The sequence below is a fragment of the Lissotriton helveticus genome, chromosome 1_1 (assembly GCF_964261635.1).
Source record: "Lissotriton helveticus chromosome 1_1, aLisHel1.1, whole genome shotgun sequence".
NCBI lineage: Eukaryota > Metazoa > Chordata > Amphibia > Caudata > Salamandridae > Lissotriton > Lissotriton helveticus.
This window is the reverse complement of record NC_136057.1, coordinates 567,670,674-567,692,453: the sequence shown is the minus strand read 5'-3', so window position 1 is coordinate 567,692,453 and position 21,780 is coordinate 567,670,674. Positions and strand designations below refer to the sequence as shown.

General features: G+C 43.9%; 1 protein-coding gene across 3 annotated transcripts in view; it reads right to left on the bottom strand.

Annotated features, from left to right (window-relative positions):
• PDE3A (phosphodiesterase 3A) overlaps positions 1-21,780 on the bottom strand; it is a 1,456,379-nt gene that overhangs the window by 224,993 nt on the left and 1,209,606 nt on the right. For all 3 annotated transcript variants that reach the window (XM_078674052.1, XM_078674054.1, XM_078674053.1), the window contains one exon: positions 937-1,048. In XM_078674052.1, coding sequence (XP_078530178.1) covers positions 937-1,048 — 112 coding nt within the window. The remainder of the gene's footprint in view (positions 1-936; positions 1,049-21,780) is intronic.

Genomic DNA, 21,780 nt, shown 5'->3' with positions numbered 1-21,780 from the left:
ACAAAACTCTAACAAAGGTAGTAACTAATTTAAAGTTATCATTAATCAAATATTCCATCTCTTGATATTCTGTAATTTTCTGTGCCATTGTTAAATCGCCATTTCAAAGTGTTTACATATATCCTAACCTATATCCTAACATACATTAACATACATTAATAAATCGGTCTTTGAAAAATTCTAATAGAGTTTTAGAAATGTCCATTTAACAGTCCAAAATATATGCTATTCCACCTCGTTCATATTCAGGTTATTATATGTTGTTTAACAAAATTTGCCCAAGATTTTAAAACACTGACATTCATGGAATTTTTTTTTTAAACTTGACAACATTTTCATTGTTTAGAGTCAAAAGTGCATTCAATTCAAGAAGAAAATGATCAAACACTGATGGTGTTAAAACTCGGAATTGTTTTTTGGAGACGGAAACCTACTCTCTTTAATCAGATGGAAGTTGGGCTTTTTTATTTGTCAAAATAACAATGGAGTATATTTAAATGTCACTTTTTAGTACAAAAAATACACTTAAATCAATGCCTGTGACTGGAGCAAGCCTTCTCAATTTCCTCAGTATTTGCATGTTTGTTCTAGTAACCTACAAACTATCCTTTGGCAAACAGTTTGTCATTGTTTAGAGGATTCAATGGTTTAAACATTTGGCTAGGAACTGTAGTGAGAGAATAAAGAAGTTTCACGCTAGCAGCAATAGAACTGGCAGAAGTTGGTAAGGGCTGAAGATCAGAGGATCATTCATATATGGTTAAATAAGCTCTCTAAATAATTCATACAGTGAAAATGTGAGAGTGACTAACCACAAAAGAACAAAGGCAAATTTGTACATAGTTTACAGTATATTTTACTATGAAGTGTCAAATGCTATTGGGTGTGACTTTATTCTCGATTAAAACACTTGATTTATTAATTGATATTACTTACAAGGTATGTCTCTGTAGCCGTTCTCCAGTGCATGAAAGTAGTTCATGAATTCCCTCACTGGAATGTTAAATGTTTTAAAAAGTCTCATATCTTCAAAAAGCCGATAGGCTACCTGAGGGTACAATAAAATACCATATTTTACAATACAATTTATGCACTAAAATCAGGTAACTTCTCTTAGATGTTTGTGGGAGGTACTTAAATGTAGATTTTGCAAGATACATCTGGTGAGTTAAACACGTCATAGAAATGGGTACAGGGCTTTCCCCTTAATGATATAACATAAGCAAAACATCAGACTATAAATAGGTGCACTTATATATCAGTTACTATTGCTCTTCTGTCACCTTAAAACAACCAAAGTATTAAAAGCCAAGCCTTATCATGTGTTTCTGCAATATAAGGAGAAGTGAGCCAAAAAGTAACAACTTTAGGCAATTTCATGTTTGTTAGACCATTTGAACAATTAGGGCCCATTAACAACTTTAGGCAATTTCATGTTTGTTAGACCATTTGAACAATTAGGGCCCAACATCATTATGATGTCAGGTGGACCACTCAGTGGCAGTCCATCCGACGTATAATCATGCAGTTGGTCGGAGCGCAGCGGGCAGAGGGACCGGCCGACAACTCCAACAGGCTTAAGGAGCCCATCGGAGCGTCGGTCGGAGCATAATCGAAGACAATAGGGGCGGTGCTTGCGGAGGCACCGCCATAAGGATTACAATGTCCCTTTTCCCTCTGCCTTTACATGGCAGTCCTTCCGCAATGTAAATGGAAATAGAAAGGGACTTTGGCAGGCACCTAGCAGAGTCCCCACAGGCACATGTGGTGCCCCCCCCCAAACATCCATGCAACATGTGCCTTGCACCATATGTTTCCTAGCACACGGTGCATGGATGTTTGAAAACATGCCTTTTTCAATTGTGGCTTCAGTTATAACATCTCTCTTTGTTAATGTTTAAATAAACCTTTTTCTGCAAAGTAAATAGCTAAAATTAGTTCTTTGCTTTGGATTATTTACCACGAAAAGTGTCTTCTATGTGAGATAAAACTGTATGTGTAATAAGAAAACTTATGTGTCATGACTTCTAATAACAAAGAGCACTACCAGATGCCAATGTCACAAAATAACTGTTCAATAGAATACCAGTGATGGGTTATTTTCTTTGTTGGATTCTTAATAAATAGAAATAAGCAGCTGGTCATTGTATATTTACTTTTTTTCCTATTCGGCCTCTTCAAGTAGGCCTGAATAAAAAAAAATGTTCAAGTGATTTAATGGATTCCTCCAATCTCTGTGGGTTATTTGATATATGAGCATTCAATCAAACACACACACATCTCTCAGACATTTCGAGAAGTTTTATATATTTTAAGGACATTGAGTAATTGCAAACAAGCTCCTAAGCACAACACATTATTGTGAGTAGGCATAAAGTGAACAAGGGTAAATGAATGGTGGAGTGGTGTGGCTCACTGGTTAGAGGCGGCAGACCCGGAAGCATAGGACGGCCCGGGACCAGGGTTCTATCCCCGACGTGGCAGCATCGTGGACCAGGGTCAGCGGACTCGATAATTCTCGCCTCGGTGCCTATTCTAACCAGGGATCACACTCGGCAACTCTGGGCATTAGCTTGCCTCATCTCCACAACGGCCTCCCACATACGCTGGGGATGCCTGGTTTCACCTTGGAGATAACCAGTAGGGACCATCTCACAGGGAAAGCCAGGACAGGTTCCCCAGCGGTCTACAGTGCAGAGATACTCCTTCGGGAGTCGATTCTAGCACTTTAGAAACCCACAATCAATCAATCAATGAGAGGCCGAGGAGAAAGAAAGCATAAGAGAGGGAAAGAGAAGGTTGGGTAAATATACAGTGTTGAGAGATAACGATTGACGGCTTATGTGGTCATTTAGGCTTGGCATAAGTAGTAAAATTGGGTACAAAGACAATATGCATAGGGTTTGCTGCTTGCATTCATTTGAGCATCAACCAAATCATGTTTGCTTTCAAATTATCGCTAGCCTGTGCAAACCAATGCACAAATGTTAGTAGTACAAAAACTTGTATGCACACCCTATTCCTCATTATTTTGCACAGAGGAGTTAATATGGTGCAAAATCATACACATAACTTAGAGCCAAATGAATTTGCAACAATTTGTTAATGCCAGATATATCAAAAATATCTTGGTAATGTTAATCAACTACTCAAGAGCGAGAATTACTAAACTAATTCCTGAAATCAAAATAACATCAACACTGTATAGGGAAATTTCATGATGTAGCATCCATCAGTTAAACAGCAGGGAAAGAGAGGGACAAGCAACACAGGGGCTGTGCATTATGTGACAAGCTTCTCGTTCCGTACTGGAATTTGCTGTTATCCTCGGCATCCTAGAGAGCTGATCTGTGTTATATTTAACCAGATGAATAATAGGAGCATTGTATCCTGAAGAACTGGTAAACTGTTTGGAAGGTACTCCAAAACACTATTCACAAATTTACATGCAGTTTACATCTCCACCTCTCCTACGCTTATAAGTGCAGAGAGCTCCGCCCTAAATAGTCTCTTCACATGTAAGTATATGTTTTAGTAATTAATCTGGGAGGGAACAGGGGAGTGGGTGGAAAACAGGTAATACTTATGAATAAAGGGGAGTGGATTAGGGAGGAGTAAGGAGGGGTGTAGGGAGTAGCCCTGGCGGTGAACTCCGCTCCAATCGCTGAGTTTGCGCATAGTGCAGCAGACTTTTTTTCCCCACTCGAGATCGCAAATGATAAGTTCACGAACAGTAAGTAGAATTTCTACCCGAGCAGCAGGAAAACCAACACAAACTTCATTTCACACTGCTCTCTGCCACTCGCATAACTTTGCGGATTTTCGCATAGTAAAACTCAGCGAACTACACCCAGGACTGGTAGGGAGTACCAGGAAGTGGTTTAGGGAGAAATGTCAACCCACCCTCAACAAATTATGCCTCTAAGCATCTGCAGGTGCTGAGTGTGGGTGTGGGGTTATCTGCGGTTAAATCAAAGAGCCAGGTCTTGAGGTCCGTCCTGAATTGCGGAAGTGATGGTGACTGCCTGAGGTGCAGAGGCTGTAAGTTCCAGGTCTTTGCAGCGAGGTAGGAGAATAATCCTCCTCCAGCTGTGGTCTTACGGATCTGTGGGGAAGTGGCCAGGGCCAGTTGAGCAGAGCAGAGATGTCTAGTGGAAGGGTAGAGGGGAGGCAGTGGTTGAGGTAAGCAGGTCCAGAGTTGTGGAGGGCTTTGTAGGCATGCGTGAGGAGCTTGAAGGTGATTCTTTTGTTGATAGGTAGTCAGTGCAGGTCTCTAAAATTGCCGGTGATGTGGCTGCGGCATGGGATGATCAGGATGATTCTGGTGAAGGCGTCTGGATGTTATGCAGTTTAATTTGGAGTTTCTAGGTGGTGCAGGCGTAGAGTACATTGATGTAGTTGAGTCTGCAGCTGACGGGTGCATGGGTGACCATTTTCCTGGTCTCTGTGTGAATCCACTAATCTTATGAAGCTGGTGGTCGTGTGGAAGTAGGAGAATGAAACAGCGTTGATTTTGCAGTTCATTGAGAGCAAGGAGTCCAAGATGATGCAGAGGTTTTGTGCGTGGTCTGTGGGTGTGAGGGGGTTCCGAGCACTGTTGGGTCACCAGGAGTCGTCCAGGGCAAAGGGGGTGGAGCCTAGGATGAGGACTTTGGTCTTGTCTGAGTTTAGCTTGAGGAAGCTGTCCTTCATTCAGGTGGTGACTGCCTTCATCCCATGGTGGAATTTGCCCTTGGTTACTGTGGGTTCGGCTGTGAGGGCGTGAATCATTGGGTGTAGTCAGCGTAGGAGACTATGTTCAGTCCTTGGTTTTAAGCAGGCCATGTAGATGTTGAAGATCGTAGGGCTCAGGGAGAATCCCTGAGGCATTCCGCAGCTGCTCTCTGTGGGTTCTGAGTTGAACGGTGGAAATCTGACTCTGAGTTCAGCCAGTGAGTAAGCAGCGGATCTATTCTAATTCTTTGTCATGGATCCCGCCATTGCGCAAAGGATGTGGTGGGAGACAGTGTTGAAGGTGGCTGAGAGGTCCAGGAGGTTGAGGGCAGCAGTTTTGCCTAGGTCGAGGAGCGTACCGATGTCATCTGTAGGTCTCAGTGCTATGGTTGCTTCTGAAGCCCAATTGGGAGAGGTTCAGGATGTGGCTCGTTTCGATGAACTCAGAGAGTTAGGCAATGATGGCTTTCTCGATTACTTTGGCTGGGAAGGAGAGCAGAGAGATGGCTTTGGAGTTCTTGAGGTCCTGCAGGGGGTTTCTTCAGCAAGGGTTGAGCTCTGCGTGCTTCCAGTCTTCTGGGAAGTTGGCGGACTCGATAGAGCAACTGATGGTGCAGCAGAGTTTGGGTGCAGTGGAGGTGCCGGATCTATTGAAGATGTGGTGAGGGCAGGGATCTGAGAAGGCTACAGAGTGGATGATCTTCATGATTCTGAGTGTATCATAAGGGGTGAGGGTGGTCCAGTTGGGTAGGGTCTGCTGGGGTCTGGAGCCATTGGGTGTGATGGTTGCGGTGCGATGGGTACGTTTTGGGTTGCAAAGCTTTCGTAGACCTCCTTGAACTTGCGGTGGAAAAAAATAATAATAATAATATAATGTTATTATCATTTTAGTTTTTCCTGCTGCAGCAGCTTTGCCAGCTGAGGAGGGTGGGACTGCTATGATGACTGAAGAGCAGGGGGAGGAGTTGGGAAAACACTGTAAGTGAGCATTAATGTTTGGCCTGCGGGCTCTGGCCAGCCAAACAGTCATGCGCACTTTGCATATTCTCCACACAGGCTGCACTACAGCCTGGGTGGAGAACATGCCCAGGCCTCCAGTCCTCATCTGAGCACCAAACCACGCTGCTCAGGCCAATCAAAACACTGCATTTCAGTGTTGTGATTGTCTATGGGGAGCCTGGGTTCTTCCTGCTTCTGTTCTGGCCGGGAGAGATATGGATGAGAGATGTGGTTTAAGGTAAATGCATTTATTTATTTCTTCTTTCTCCCCTCCCCCTCCTCAGTCCTTCTCCCCCTCCCCAATTCATGCTAGCTGCCGATGGGTGGAAGAAGGTGGCGAGGTTGTCGCAGAGGTCTTGAGAGGGGGAATGTCTGCTGTCTCGGTGCTGGATTGGGGGAATTCCTTGACCACAGCAAAGAGGTCTTTGCTGCTGTGTGCATTGGCGTTGATGTGTTCCTGGATGGCTGCTTTCTTTGTTGTTCTGATGAGGTGGTGTGTGGTGATGTGGTTTTGAAAGCTGTGTGGTCAGCCAAAATATTGCTGCTCCTCCATTTTTCTCAAGCTTTCTGAGGGAGGGCAGGGAAGAACCAGCTGCCTTTCTTGGAGGGCAGCTCGCCTGGTGGTTTCCTTATGGGAGCCACTGTGTTGCCGCATTCAGAGATACAGCTGTGGAGGTTGTGTGCTGCGGTATTGGCATCTGCGCATGTCAGTGGTGAGGTTTTGCTGAGGGAGGTGGTGAGATGGTCTTGAGGGACCTTGTTCCAGCTTTCGAGTAGATCGTGGAGGGTGTGGTGGTATACGGTGGGTTTAGTGAAGGAGAAGTGGACGCAATGGTGGTCAGTCCACTGTGGCTTTGAGGTGTGGCTGACGGAGACGTTGTTGCTTGTGGAGAAGATGAGCTCGAGCATGTGTCCTACTGAGTGGGTTGGCTTTGTGACCAGTTGTTTGAGTCACCTGGTGGCGAGGTTCTTCAATAAGGTTGGGGTGTTGTGGTCGTTGAGGTTGTCCAGGTGGAAATCGAGGTCGCTGAGGAGGATGTAGTCCATTGAGGTGAGAGCAAGATGAGCGATGAAGTCACCTATGGCTTGCTGAAGGTGGGGCAGAGTCCATGAGCTCTGTAGATGAGGGTGCCACACAGGGTGGTATTCATGTTCATCAGGATATGGAAGTGGAGGTGCTCAATGTTGGGTGAGTTGCCTTCTGTGGTGGTTTTGAGGCTGAGGGTGTTTTTGTGTACGATGGAGATGCCTCCTCCCGGTCGGTTGGCTCCATACTTGTGAATTATTTTGTAGCCATTGGGGATGGCCATTTTCATGTCTGTGGCTGAGGTGGGACTCATCCAGGTTTCTGTAAAGAAGGCGACATCGAGGGAGATGGAGTCAAGCAATTCCCAGATCTCCATGGCACGTCTTTTGAGGGAGCGGGCATTGAGTAGGATGCATCTTAGGTGGTAAGGTGCGGGTCTAGAGGGTCATGCTGTTCGTGAGTTGAGTGTGCGGAGGCAGGCGAAGGTGCAGCCACATGCGGCAGGTGAACGGGCCTTGGGTGTTCTTTGGTGACGCAAAGTGGCATGCAGTGGAACATCCTGTGTTTCATGGTGTGGAGGTGTGCTGGAGTCGTAGCTGTGGATGGTCTGAAGACTAGGGTCCATAGAGCTGGGCGCGGTGCAGGCACTGATGGTCTTGTCTTTGGCACAACTTCAGCATGGCCGCAAAGTGGCCGCCATTAAGTAGTGCTAGGGAGGGCTAGACAGCTGGCAGTCAGGAAGCGGGAAACCAGTGCTGGAGGGGGGCGGACCATGAGGGACGAGCAGCGTCAAGGGCACAAAAAGAGAAAAAAGGTGTAAAAAGAGGAGAAATAAGAGAAAGTGAAAAAAGCAATACCTCTAGAAAAGCAATAGATAGATAAAAAGGAAGGTGAGAAAAGAGCAAAGGAGCAAAACGCAGAAAGCAGAAAAACAGAGGGCAGAGAGCAGCTGCAGAGCAGAGATGCTCCGCACTGAACCACCAGGAATCAAGACCTCGAACTCAGGACCTGGAAGGGTCAGTGGGCAACAGCTACCAGCCAGAGCTGTGTGGTGAGGGAAGCAATTTACTGACAAGGTCAGTAAGATCATTTAAAAAGTAATGTAAAAACAAATGTTTTCAGAATATGAATATATGGCTTTTAATACATTGTATACATAACATTTCTTAATTATTAATGCATGATATAAAGAAATTGTGTGAATTTTTTTTTAATTTAAACTTCTGATATTTTATTCAGTTCATTATAATTAAATTAATAGTGTTACGGCATTTGTTCTATTTAGTTCTACATTTTAAATAAATATATAATATTAATCCACATGAATATTTAAAAAAACATTTTCAAATGTAATAAACTTTTTTAAATTTCCCATATACATTCCCATGGGAGACTCCACAGTTGGGGCAGAGATCTCTGTCTGGTAAAGTATAGAGAAAAATGTCCTCTGCTTTACCATAGGGCAGTAGTTCGTAACCTCTGAGGAATCCTGGGATTCTGCAAAGCCTACTTGGAAAAAAATAGGGTAAAATAATGTTAAATAATAATATGTGTTCGTTTTATATTTTTATTTTAAATGCAGAACTAAAGAATAAATGCTATTCCGCTATTAACTACATTTTGAATTAACAAATTAATTATTTAAAATATATTAAAAATAGGAGCAACATATCTTTTCAAGATTAAATTAAAAATACTTTAACACCTAAAGTAAACAAATGCAATGTTATTGTGCATTAAAACGTATTGAAAGTGATGTATAGAATTCATTAAATTGACTTTTTATGTAATTAATTTTTTTAAGTGAAAATGTATATTCAAATATTTTATATTTAAATTAAAAATATGTAATATTTTATATGTAGCTTTGTACATTAAATTATATGTATTTATATAGAACTATTTAAATTATTTTAATTTAAATTGCCATTATTTATATTTAGGCCCCTGCCACCATTATTTTTTATGATATTTTCTAGTTTTTATGCCTCCATTGGGGCTTGCTGAACTATAAGAGTTTGGCCATGTGTGATGCTAAACTTATTACTGTTTTTTAGTAGTTTGCAGTTGTAAGTTGGACTCCACCCATATTTTCAGGAGATGGATACTTGTAACTCTACATTTTTTAATAAGTTTAAACCTAATTTTGTGAAAGTAGTAAAGTTATTCAAAAGAGTAAATTACTCAGAAGTGTAACTTACTTTTGTGAATAGTGCCATATATGTTTAACTTAATTCACTCCATGTTTCCATCTGCCATTTCCTGCTAAATGTTGTCCGTGGATGGTACATCAAGCAGTCATGCTGGCATGGAACAATGTCAAATGCAGAAGGGAATAGCCAGTTTAGTGCTTAAGTATGTAATAAAGGCTGCATGTAAGTTTGGCAGATCGGAGGAGTGCAGACATGCTGTTAAAATGTCTTCTTTGTGCCAGAAAACACTTTGAATAGTTTCAAAGGATATGATGTCCCACCAAGAAGTTCTGTGTTGGTAGTTAGCCCTATACATAAGACATTTTTAAATAGTGAGGGGTAGCCACAGACAGCCAGGTGTCCAAGTTGTACCATGCAGGCAGCCCCACTGTGCGAAGCATATTGGCTGTCTGCTGCTGGGGTGACCAAGGGCGCCCTAGAGTCACGAGTGGCCAACTCCCTCTGTGCACAGTCTTCACTGGGCACATTCAGGGCTGACAGCATGGATTAAACTTCAGCCAGGGCCTATGCACAACTCACAGGTCCAAATGTGGCCATTGGCAAAGTCTTTTATCCATTGCTTTTTTCAGGGTTCACAAAGTCTGTGCAGGATTCCTGAATCTTGGACCCTGCAGGATGGTCCTAGGATTTGTGAAATCTGCATAGGATTCATGAAAATAAATGTATTGCCGGGGGTTCCTTTGGGGCCCCTCACACAGGGCTGGGTTGTCAGTGGAGGTTCACCTTACGTCCTTTTTTTTCCCCACACACAGTGCTCTGTGCGATGTACTGTGTAATGGTGGCCCTACAGAAATTTCTCCGTGATGGCTAGCCAAACAGAGCTTGGAGTATTTGCTAACCTTCAATTATAGAAAAGGCTCCCTCTTCAAATAGTGTGCATTTAATCTTTGAACTGGATTCATAAATCTGCAGAGGATCCATGAAGTTATGGCCCACATACCTCTGAAATTTAACCTCTTCATACTTACATAAGACAGCTTTTAAAATATTAATTTCTCAAAAAATACTGACTGGATGCATACCAAACCAAGGAGAGTCATGTCCTTGAAGAAAATTCTACATGCATGCCCCGTTTGGGGTAAATCTGTTTAGATTTTTTTTCGTATCGAAGAGCAAAGTATCCAATGAGAGTTTCCATGGAAATGTCACTCTAGGGACCCCACCCATATTGGCACAACACTTGCCATTAAGAAAGTATAGTGGATGTCCTTTTTGGGGGGGGGGGGGGTTCTATGCAGATTTGCCAAAGAGTGCCTTAGTTCCTAAAAGTAAACATTTTAAAATGACTTTCAATGGAAACCCTAACCTAATTTTAACTGCAAACACGTTTTCATCCACAGCAGCTTGTCCTGGAATGTTTTGAGGTTATTCTTCAAGCAGTGGCCAAGAAAAATCAGCAGTCCCAAAACGCAATTTCCATAGGGAATCTTGAACAGTGCTACAGCCGAAATGGCTGTACGGAATTACACCAAATTTGGCTAGGTCCTTTCCCAGGAAGTGTCCTTTTTGTGAATTGGTGTAAATCCGTTGATAGCTTTTTCAGAAATTAATGTTCAAATTTATAGATATCTGAATGTTTGGGTACCCAATAGTCTCACGTTATTCCTGTGGACATGCAAGCTCAAATAATTTATGTATTTATTTGGAACGTTTTATAGAGAGCAAACAAGACCCAAATGGGTTTGAGAGCGCTGTACAGAGTAGTCTTCAGCCAAAATACAAAGCATAAAGGAGGTAAGTGAGAGTACAAACATTCAAGAGTAACAAGTAGGGTGTATCAGAGGCGCCATATAGCGCTCAGAGTAAAAGATCATACAATAGAAGGAACCAAGATGTGCGTTGAACATCAAGTAATATTAACAAAAGAGGATCAAGCGAAAATCAACAAATGATGCAGTTAACCCCTTGGCCGTGGTGGTAATTCTGCTGCGGCGCTGGGGGGGGTCCGCGCGGCGCCGCCATGCACGAGACGGAACCACTCTGCCATGGGCGCGCTGTGCTTGTGACGGAGTGATTCCGTCACGGCCCTGCCCGCTCAGTAGATCTGCCGCGCAAGCGCGGAATTCCTGCAGCGTAGGCGGGGCGGCCGCGCCGTGACGGAACAACTCTGTCACCAGAACAGCGCGTCTGTGGCTCGTGGCAGAGGACGAGCACAGAAGGGGTTAAAGGAGCTATCAAGCACTGGGACAAAACAAATGCAAAAAGAAGGTAAAAACATATAGAACATCAGTGAGAGTACGTCAAAAATGTGGTTATTAACAAAACACCAGAAAAAGATCAGTGTGATTAAAGTTTGTTCATTAGTAGTCTTTTGACCAGTTTTTTAAAGGAAGTAGTGAAAGGATTTGATCTGATCTCAGATGGTAAGGAGTTCCAGATGCTAGGAGCAAGACTGGTGAATGCACAGTTGTACGATCTTTTCTTTTTGAATCTTGGCAGTTTGAAGAAAAGGGTGGACGTACTTCCAAGGGTCCTGCTAGAACACCATAGCTCAAGTTTATTTGATATTTGCGAGGATCACCAATCCATATTCCAATCTAGGGATAATCAGGGATTGTACCGCCGGCCTAAGGTCTTCGGGGGAGGAACGGTTTGAGTTTCTTCAGTGTGTTGAGTTGGAAATAGGCTCCCCTAGTAGTAGCGCTGATATGTGCTTGTATACTTAGATGTTTATCCAAGGTGACACCTAAAGATTTGGCAGAGTCTACAACATAAGGTGTGCAATTCAGAGCAGTTAGTTGTTTAATCCAGTCAAGAGTAGGATCTGATAATGGAGCAATATAATTGGTCACAAGGGCCTTTTTCCCCCATCAGCAATCTTGCTCTTGTAGGATTGAGAGAATTCCATGAGTTCTGCACGAGCACTTGTTTTGAATGGCTGGCCACAACGCAAACAGAAATGTTGCGGCCACCATTGCAGGACTTGGGGACTAGCTCATGTGTCCTGAAAATTAAAAATAATTAAGGTATATGGGGGCAGGGTAGGGATGCCCTGGTTCTTGTAGAGGAGGTCAATGAGGTATCCCCTTTGGTCGTAAAATGTGAAACAATACTAGTTATTAGGGCATTGCGATCCTGCAACAGTCTTTTGGGAGCCCCTGCAGCCCCTGCACCCCTCTGTGCTTCCAATAGAGTATCCAGGGAATACAGGTGAATTTGCTGGCTGCCACAAGACTCTCACGAGAATCTCGCAGGACCAAGAAAATGATGGGAAAAAAAGACTGCGTGCGCCGTGAGGGTTTGGCTGCCCATGAAGTTTTTGGCACAGTACCTGGCAGAATTCCAGGCCTGAAGGCTAAGCCGACGCCATGCATGGACAAAGACTCGGCGTGGTAAGGGGTTAGCCTTGTTCCTTATCATAATAAAATATTACTCTCTATTAAAAATAAAAAATAACTGGGAAAAAAACAAAAGTTAAAGTTACTTTATAGTTAGCTATAGTAATAATATCTTAATTTACATTAAAATAAAAACCTTGAAAATTCACTGAAAAAATCAAAGCTTAAAGTGATGTTATAGTTTTGTGAAAATGTCAGTTAAAACATAGCATATTTAACTCAAAATGTTACATTTTAACATATACTATTATATACACATATATATATATATATATATATATATATATATATATATATATATATATAATATATATATATATATTATATATATATATATATATAAAATAGATACATGTATATAGTCATACATGTATAGTTTGATGTGCATATATTTCCATAAATTTATGGGATTGAAAATGAATATTGCACAATGAATAGCACACATTATTTAGAGCAATTAAACTATGACACATTCATTGCCACATGTTACATTAGTGTGATACCACAGCTGTAGGTATATCCTTCATATCAAACTTTTGTGAAACAACTCCAAATTTAACATTGGGTTGTGACATGTATGAGCCTCATATTTCTCTCGGATACATTTTTTGTATTGTATTGTATCCTGGTGAATAAGGGAATACTAAAGAAACCTTGTGTTACCTTTTTTAACCCAAGAAATACAGGCTGTCTAATCAGACAAAATTCCAGTCTGATAACATGTACCACATTATCTGTAAAAGCTCATGACTGAAATAGGTATCTTCTTGTGAAGTAGTGGTTTATTTCTATTTTGATTTGGGTAAATAGCTTACAAAATATCACATAAAACTTAAGATTTGCAGCGTACGAGGGTATCTCATTTAATCATAGACTCTGGACATAGGGTAAAAAGTTTTACAAAGTCTCAAATTTCCTAAAAAAAAGAATCTGATCCTTACAGGTAACAAAACTACTAGAGTTCAGTTTAGAGAGTAAAACTGTAGTCGCATCTCAAGTATCAGTTTTAAGAGTCAAACCATGTTAGCAGATTACACAAGATGACGATCCGTAAAGTAGATACTGATTTACCATACAAAAATACTTGTATGAAAGTTTCAGAACAAGCAACCCAGAAATAACACATAATGGAGACAGCATGGTGGCATCCCTGTGCAAAGCCGCACTGGCCTACCAACAAATTGTCTGAATCTGTAACAGCCCTGGGATCGGAAGCCGGGGAAACCTCACCTGATGTTGGCACTGTGTCACTGTAAATGACGGAGTAGGATCGTGCTGCAGGTGCAGTGATCTATTCCAGTCACATTCCCTATGCCCTGAGTGCTGCATAAGACAAACTGTGTGCCCTGGGAGCACCACTACAGCAAGAGCAGGCAGACCACTGAAACTCTGCAAAAGTCCATCACACGTTGCAGGTGATCCTTTAATGCCCATGCCATTGGCACTTGTTGCTCTGCCCCAAAGTAGTGTCATACACTGATCCGGGTAGCGCCGCAAGCCTTACACCGGAGTCAAAACATGACAGAGAATGCCACTTGTAATCGCAAAATATACTGCTTCCAAATTCCTCTTCTGCTTGGGAAGACTGTTGGTGATCCCTGAGGGGTGAGTGTGACCTCTGATTTGTGGCGTGGTCTCAGGCTTGTATAATTAGAGTACGGTGAAGTGTGCTCTGCCATGGACATAGAAACTGGACTATTTTGGAAGTGCGCTGTTTGCTGTTTCCATCTCAATGTGGAGCACCTTCATTGTCCTGCAGATCCTGGCCCATCTGAGTGATAATGCTATCGGAGTCGGATTTTGCACTGGCGTCTAGGCAGGGCAGGACTTGGAACCGAAACCGGCCCTGGCAAACTGCTCAGCCGCCCCCCCGGGGGGAGTGGGTGGGGGTTTGCCAGGGCTGGTTTTGTCCAATTTTGTTAGAGGGGCCGATATTGCCAGACCCCGGTAACAAAAACAGCCCCCAGGAGTTTAAAACCAGCCCCCACCCTGGCAGCCCACCGGGAAATGCCAGGTGCCCGCTACGGCCAGTCCGGCCCTGCGTCTAGGTGTGAGGCTTCAGATGGCTCCCAGCCATGAAGCTATTTAAACAAAAGAAGAGATGATGGCCCTTTAAACCAGACCTTACTTTTATACCTAGCTGGAAGCGAAAATGAGAAAGCCGTCTGCACATCACTGCTCCAAACAGAAAAGAGACAACACGCAAGGGCTGCTGAATTTTCTCCTGGTGCCGGAAAATTACACCAAGATAAATTCAGCATATTTCACAGGTTTCTGCCGGATCCCAGATCCGTCTCGGAAATACCTGCCAGAACTGGGAATATAAATATTATTATTATAATGTATGTGCAAAACTCCCTTCCAATGCACACAATGTGGAAATCTCTATCGCTATCTGGCACTATTCCAAGGTGTACTTTTGGAAACCTTTGAGAAGTCAGAAAATGTTCAAATCTGCACTCATGCGTTGGGGTAAATCTTCAAAAATGAGCACACATGTCCTATCCATTGTGATGCGTTCCATGTATAGTGAATGTGACGACACATTTCAGAAAACCTCACATATGGAAAACTCTAGTTTCTTAACGCAAGACAAATTGACTGGATTTCCTGGCATAGCACACTTGTTCAGTGTGGGGTGGCCTTCCTTCCAAGAAGAAAGTTTACTCAGAAGACGATAGCTACCAAATGATTCTTGTAAAAGGTTTTGGAAATGTGGTAGGTGGAGACAAAGCTGGAGGGGAGCGGTTACTGGAGTATATATAACAAGATAAGACATCATTGCATTGTACTTACGGGTTGACGGCCCAACATTTAAAAGTGCAATTGGTTCTGGGACATAATATTGTATTGACCGACGTCTGCATTCGTCTGACTGAATACCACGCTTTACATATCTTATGTTATAATAAATCGTTTGTGAATTTTGTTATTGTATTTTGTATTAAAGCATTTTCCAATTGAGTCGCTGCTTTGTTTTGTGTAAATATTCATTCCGAATAAAACATTGCAGTTTGTATTCTCTTTTCTTTTTTTGAGTATAGTATAAGATTTATTCTTTGTGAAAAGTGATGAACATCAATACAAAAACTACAAATTAATTTGTTACAAAAGCTACAGCACAGAGGCATATTGTGCATGTGAAGGGGACCTTGGTGTGTGGATGTAGCCAGGCATCCTAGTGAACAGTGCACAGGTATATAGTTCAATAGTGCGATGATGGTGAACTGCCCAATATGAAACTAATGCAGGAAAAATGACCGTCCAAATGTGGTTATTTGTGGAGGCTTAACAGCTGCACAATTCTACTGCATATTATCTGGCAAGCTGATTCCGGGTGGGGGGCGGGGTGGCTTCTTTACATGTGTCTTTTTACAGACCCGGTATCCGTATGTGTTTTACTGAAAAGAGTCGATTAGGTCGTAAGCTTTGAGAAACATGCCAACATCGCCCGCCAGCCGTGCATACACAAATGCTGTCAGAGGGAGTTCAATCACGTTCGTGTCTGGTGGCTGAGAACGTGTAGCTATCTGCAGCCCAACACAGCATGCCCTGTGAACTGGATCTTCCCAGCACCCCGCAGCTGTGTTCTGCAACACGATTTCTTAAAAGCCTTTTAGGGCTTGACCTCGCCTTTTCTCCCGGAGGTGCTGTGTTAGATGTACTTGGCAGTGCACGAAAGAGAAAGAGCTGTCCTTTAAATGACTTCTGGAAAACGACAGCAACATCATGAAGTTCCTGGTACTATTATGAATTCTTTCCTTGCTTCACTCCCCTTCTCTAGACTTCCTTTCTATAAATAAACACTCAACTTGCTATGGCCAAAGATGTCTTTCTCTGCTTGTGGAAACAAAGACAAGTTTATAAAAGCATTTTCAAACAGCAACACAAATTGAATAATCCATGAAATGGATAATGCCATGGCCATATCACACTCAGTGAGCACTGGGGCTGCTAAGTTAAGATTGTTTCTGCAACAGTTTTAGGCTGACTGCTGCTGTCCTTAGTTGAAGGGCTGGAGCAGCACTATTTTGCAACTTTAGGCAGTGGTAAATGGTTGCTTGTCACAGGAACTTTCAAGGCATTGTGTTGGAAATGGTCTTTCTCGCAGGGTCATCCCTAAACGTTTTGCCTGCCTCTTGTATTTTTTCTGACCTGTTGTTGTTGGTTTTATGACTCTGGGCACTTTACCACTGCTGATCAGTGCTAAAGTGCATATGCTCTTGATGGAGCGAGGGTGAAAACAAAATGTATGTATTCCCCTCGTGAAGTCGCCTTCCCATAACTGTAATATGTATTAATCATGTGGTTTTAAAATTAACCAACGTAGAATAGAAAGCACACTCACAAACACACATGGGATACTAATATGCTTGTGTTGCAAACCGTAATCCATTAATTATGTGAAATTGTCTTACTAATATAGTGCGGAAATGCTATAATCTAATGAAAAGCTACGCATGTATGCTTTCTAAATGTATAATTGTGGCAGAAATTATGGAGAATGGTAAGAAAACAATGCACACTTGTGGCTTGAAAGCTAGGTAACCACTATCAGGGTGAACATAGAATGGGGGGGGGGGTAAACAGAAGGGTTTTACTTCAAAATCTAACGTTTAATTGTGTTTGTTTCTATGATACTTCCTGTTATGGCCCATGCCGCCTAGTAAAACATGGAGGGTTTGCGAGATTCCAAAAGTATATCTTTCTACGCATGCGCGATTGTGCTCGAGAGATGTGCAAGCAGCCTATGCCTGTGTGGCTGGTGTCAAGGTCAGCATGGCCTGAAGAGCAGAATGGTGCCATGTTAAGATGTCTGTGTGATGAGCCTGGGAAGTACATAGAAGTGACAAGTTAAAGGAGAAGGGTGAAAGAATGTAATAACGAGCAATCGGAATCTTATTGTGTATGGAGCAATGACTAGGCGAAAATATGGACAATGAGGAGATGAGGTTATCCTCATCCACCCCTTGAATGGACCAATGAGAATTACTTTTCGCACCAAGACATGCTGTTGGGCTGATTGATTTTTCGTTGGTGCAAAGACTTTGAAATTTTCCTGACTTTAACTTTTTGATGGGAACGGAGTCCTAATGGGAGGTGAACATCGAGAAAGAATAGAGAGGCTGTTTTTGGAAACTCTTCTGCTTTAATCCTGAGTTTCGTTGCCGAGAAGATGGGTAATATGTCTTTGACTTATTTTTCTGAACTATTCTGCTAATAAATGTAAACTGTTTGAGTCTAAATTTCTCTTTCGTTAGGTGGATTAATAAAATGTTTAATTGAATTTGAAATAAAGGTTTAATAAAATAAGGTCATGCTAGGAGAGATTGAAATATTTAATACAAGTTAAATAAATGGAAAATTATGCTGGTCTTGTTGTCCATTAGTTAACTTTTACTAGCTGATCCATTGACCAAACAGTGGGGTGCCTTAATGTTTCCTCGAGAATTAAAACCAGGGTAAGGTCTAATAAACTGCAGATGTATATAATATATAGAATTTAGATCAAATAGATGAAGTAGGACGCTCCGCTATTCCAGCAACTCATCCTCTGGTTTTCACTCATCTTGGGAGCAGGGTGATTTTTGTGAATGAGTGACCCGCGTTGTTATGTGCCCCACCGAAGAGTAAAGTCTCATAGTTCCTAGGATATATAGTGATGGTTTGGAAGTTTGTTTTAGAGCAGCGCTGGATCATTCTCCCTGTGTAAATATGACTGTGAATTGGTATATCCCTGATTGCCTTATTTGGTTTACCTGTTAGTCCCTAGTAGTGTGGCCTGTGTGTGCCCAGGGCTGGTAACCCAAATGCTTCTGGTGGGCCTACAGCGTTGGTTTGCGCCACCCACAGAAGCTGCTTGTAAAGTGTACCTCAGACCTGCCACTGCAGTGTCTGTGTGCAGTCCAAAACTACAAACTTGGCTGAGAAGTGCCCACACTTCCCAGCCCGTGAACCTTCCCTTGGCATCCTATCAGTCACCCCTATGGTAGGGTGCATTGTGTGTGTAAGGTAGGACAAGGTTTGATATGTGTAGCATGTCCTGGTAGTGAATTACCGCCCATTTCGTTTTTCACTACTGCAAGGCTACCTGTTCTCCATAGGCTAGAATGGGCAGTTTGGCTATTACATCTTATAGTCCTAACTGACTCAGGGAGCACAGTAGAAATTCAAGTTTAGTATGCTTGAACTCAGAATGATAAAATACATCTTTTAACGAAGTTGGTTTTAATATTCTGTGTTTGAAAATACCACTTTTAGAAAGTAGCTATTTTCTTGCCTAAGCCTTCCAGTGTGCTCTGCTGTTATATGTATTGGCTGTCTGCGCTTAGAGGGGAAGGCAGGCTGAGTCAGACCTGGGTTGAATAGAGAGATCTGCATTGAGTACTGGGGAGGGGTAGCTCCTTGACCTGAATAGGGCTGTGCCTGGCAAGGTGAATGCTGGCTCCACCTCCTAATGTGCGTCCGATGGCAGACCCCCTCTTTCCGAAAGAAAGGATGCAGCCTGATAAACAAAGTGCTCCAGGCCTGAGCAGAAATGGTTCTGGCTGGGTTCAGTGACTAGTGACTTTTTAGAACAAAGACTTTTGGGGTATAAATATCTGTGCCCAAACCCCTGAATTTTGTATTGCTCCTGGATGTCAAGAAGAACCTATGTCTGTTTCACTGAAGGAATCTGCAGGAGAGGACTGTCCTTGTGCTTGTGTGCTATTTCTTGCATTGTCCTGCAGTAGTTCCCCCTGGACTTGAAAGAAGAGAGAAAAGAACTTTGAGAGAACTTTTATTTTGCTAAAGCAATCACCCAAGGGCTAGAAGAGAGCTAGCCTCCAGCTGGAGTCACAGGCACATCTGACACCCCCACCAGCCTCCTGATTCCTCCCAGCGAGGATTTCTATCCGAAGGTGAGGCCCCTGTGAGTTCCAGGGCCTCTATTTCTACTCCAGAGAAGAGAGTGCTGAAATCGTCGCTAAAGCATGTTTGCGGGCCGCCACAGCTGAAGAGCGTAAGAAAAATCACTGCGCTGCTGCCACTGAGCATTCGCAAACCAACACTCATCGCATCGCACGCTTGCGGGCCCCAAAGTGCTTGTTAACACCCAAAGATCATCGCATCGCACGTTTGCGGGTCGCCGAGTGCTCGCTAACCCCGGATCATCGCCTCGATATCGTCGCATCACAACATTGCAGTGTGGGCGCCGTGCGTCCGCCATTTTCATCACATCGCACCCGGATCAATTAATCAATCAATCAATCAATACATTTGTAGAGCGCGCTACTCACCTGTGAGGGTCTCAAGGCGCTGAGGAGAAGGGGGGGTGCTGCTACTGCTCGAATAGCCATGTCTTGAGGTGTTTCCCTTGTGGGGCGCCATTTCTTCACATCGCAACAGGGTCGCATACACCACAGGTCCAGTGCATCATTCCCCTTGCGGCAAGGATTCAACGCATCGCTGGCCTAACGTGAAGATGTTTTTTACTTTGCCCCGCAAGCATCCGCAGACTGGCTGGGTTGAGTGACTAGTGACTTTTTAGAACAAAGACTTTTGGGGTATAAATATCTGTGCCCAAACCCCTGATTTTTGTATTGCTCCGGGTTGTCAAGAAGAACCTCTGTCCATTTCACTGAAGGAATCTGCAGGAGAGGACAGTCCTTTTGCTTGTGTGCTATTTCTTGGATTGGCCTGCAGTAGTTCCCCCTGGACTTGGAAGAAGAGGGAAAAGGACTTTGAGAGAACTTTTATTTTGCTAAAGCAATCACCCAAGGGCTAGAAGAGAGCTAGCCTCCTGCTGGAGTCACAGGCACATCTGACTCCCCCACCAGCCTCCTGATTCCTCCCAGCGAGGATTTCTATCTGAAGGTGAGGCCCCTGTGAGTTCCAGGGCCTCTAGTTCTACTCAAAAGAGAGTGCTGAAATCGCCGCTAACGCCTGTTTGCGAGCCGCTGCAGCTGAAGAGCGTAAGAAAAATCACCACGCTGCTGCCGCCGAGCACTTGCAAACCAAGACTCATGGCATCGCACGTTTGTGGGCCCCAAAGTGCTTGCTAACATCCAAAGATCATCGCATCGCACGTTTGCGGGCCGCTGAGTGCTCACTAACCCCAGATCATCGCATCGAGATCATCACATCACGACATTGCAGTGCGGGCGCCGTGCGTCCACCATTTTCATTGCATCGCACCCGTATTGTCGCTCCCTCGCTGGTGCCATTTCTTCACATTGCAACAGGGTCGCACACGCTACAGGCCCAGCACATCATCCCCCCTTGTGGCAAGGATTCAACGCATCGCTGGTCTAGCATGAAGAAGCTTGTCACTTTGCCCCACACGCATCTGCATACCGGTGCATCATCCTCCCTTGCGGCAAGGATTCAATGCATCGCCGACCTCGCGTGAGGAAAATCATCGCTACAGATCGTTTGCGACATTTTATTGGTTTTGCTACAAAATCCAGGTACTTTGTAAGTAAAAGGGTCGTGGAGACCACTGCCTTGAACTAAACTCCTATTTGCACACTGTTGGACGTTGGCCCTTAGGGCAGGTTCACCCCTAGACTTTTTGCGTGAAATGGTGACCTGGTAATGGTGATTTTCGGGATTCTGCGCACTTTCACTGTGTCCCAGTGGAAAGTGCGTGCGCACTCTGAGTGCATGTGCTGAGCTAGGCCTGCCCGCCCATAGGAATGCATGGGGAATGTATGTGTCCCTGGTAGTTCCTGATGCGTGGGGTGTACAGGCTTGAGTCTGGTATGTGTGAACTCGTGAGAGTGAATGCTGCGCAACGGTATGTGCGGCTTGTATGTGTCTAGTGGGGAAGCGCCATTTCTAGACATGGCTGTACGTGTGCTGTGAGGGTGCTGGCGTGTGATTGGCTGGAGCTGGCTGGCATGCCAGGCTCCAGGAAGTCTGGATGGGTCTGCCCGGTGGTGAGTGGGAGATTAGCATGAGTCATGTGTGGGAGGAGTGTACCTGTGTCCTGGATGGGCTGGGTTTTCCCCACACAATGCTGGCTCCGCCCCCCTGTGGTGTGTCTAATGACCCAAGCCCTGCCAGTGAATAGAGAGGGTGGTTGAGGTAAACAGAGTACTCAAGAACCAGCTGCGACTGGTTCCGCCCCCACTCTGCACCCTCAGACAAAGGGAAATGGTGTATAAAAATGGGGCTGTGTCCCCACAGATGTTGTTCTCTTCCAGGATCCTGAGGGGGCTGTTGCTGCCGTTGGGCCAGAGGACCGCCACTTGGGGTGTCTCCCTGCCTGGAGACCCAGTGTGCTGGCTCTGGGCCCAGCCTTGTCCCCCCCCCCTTGCCTGCCTGAAGGACTTTTAACTGGACTTGTGCTCTCCTAAAGCACCTGGGAGCGCTTTAGTGTCCATAGCGCTTAGGAGCACTTTATTTTGCATATAGCGCTTGGGGAGCGCTTTAATTGCCTTTTAGCGCTGGGAGCGCTTTATTTTGATTTGGGCCTTCGCTGAAACCCTAGACCAAGGGGAGCTTT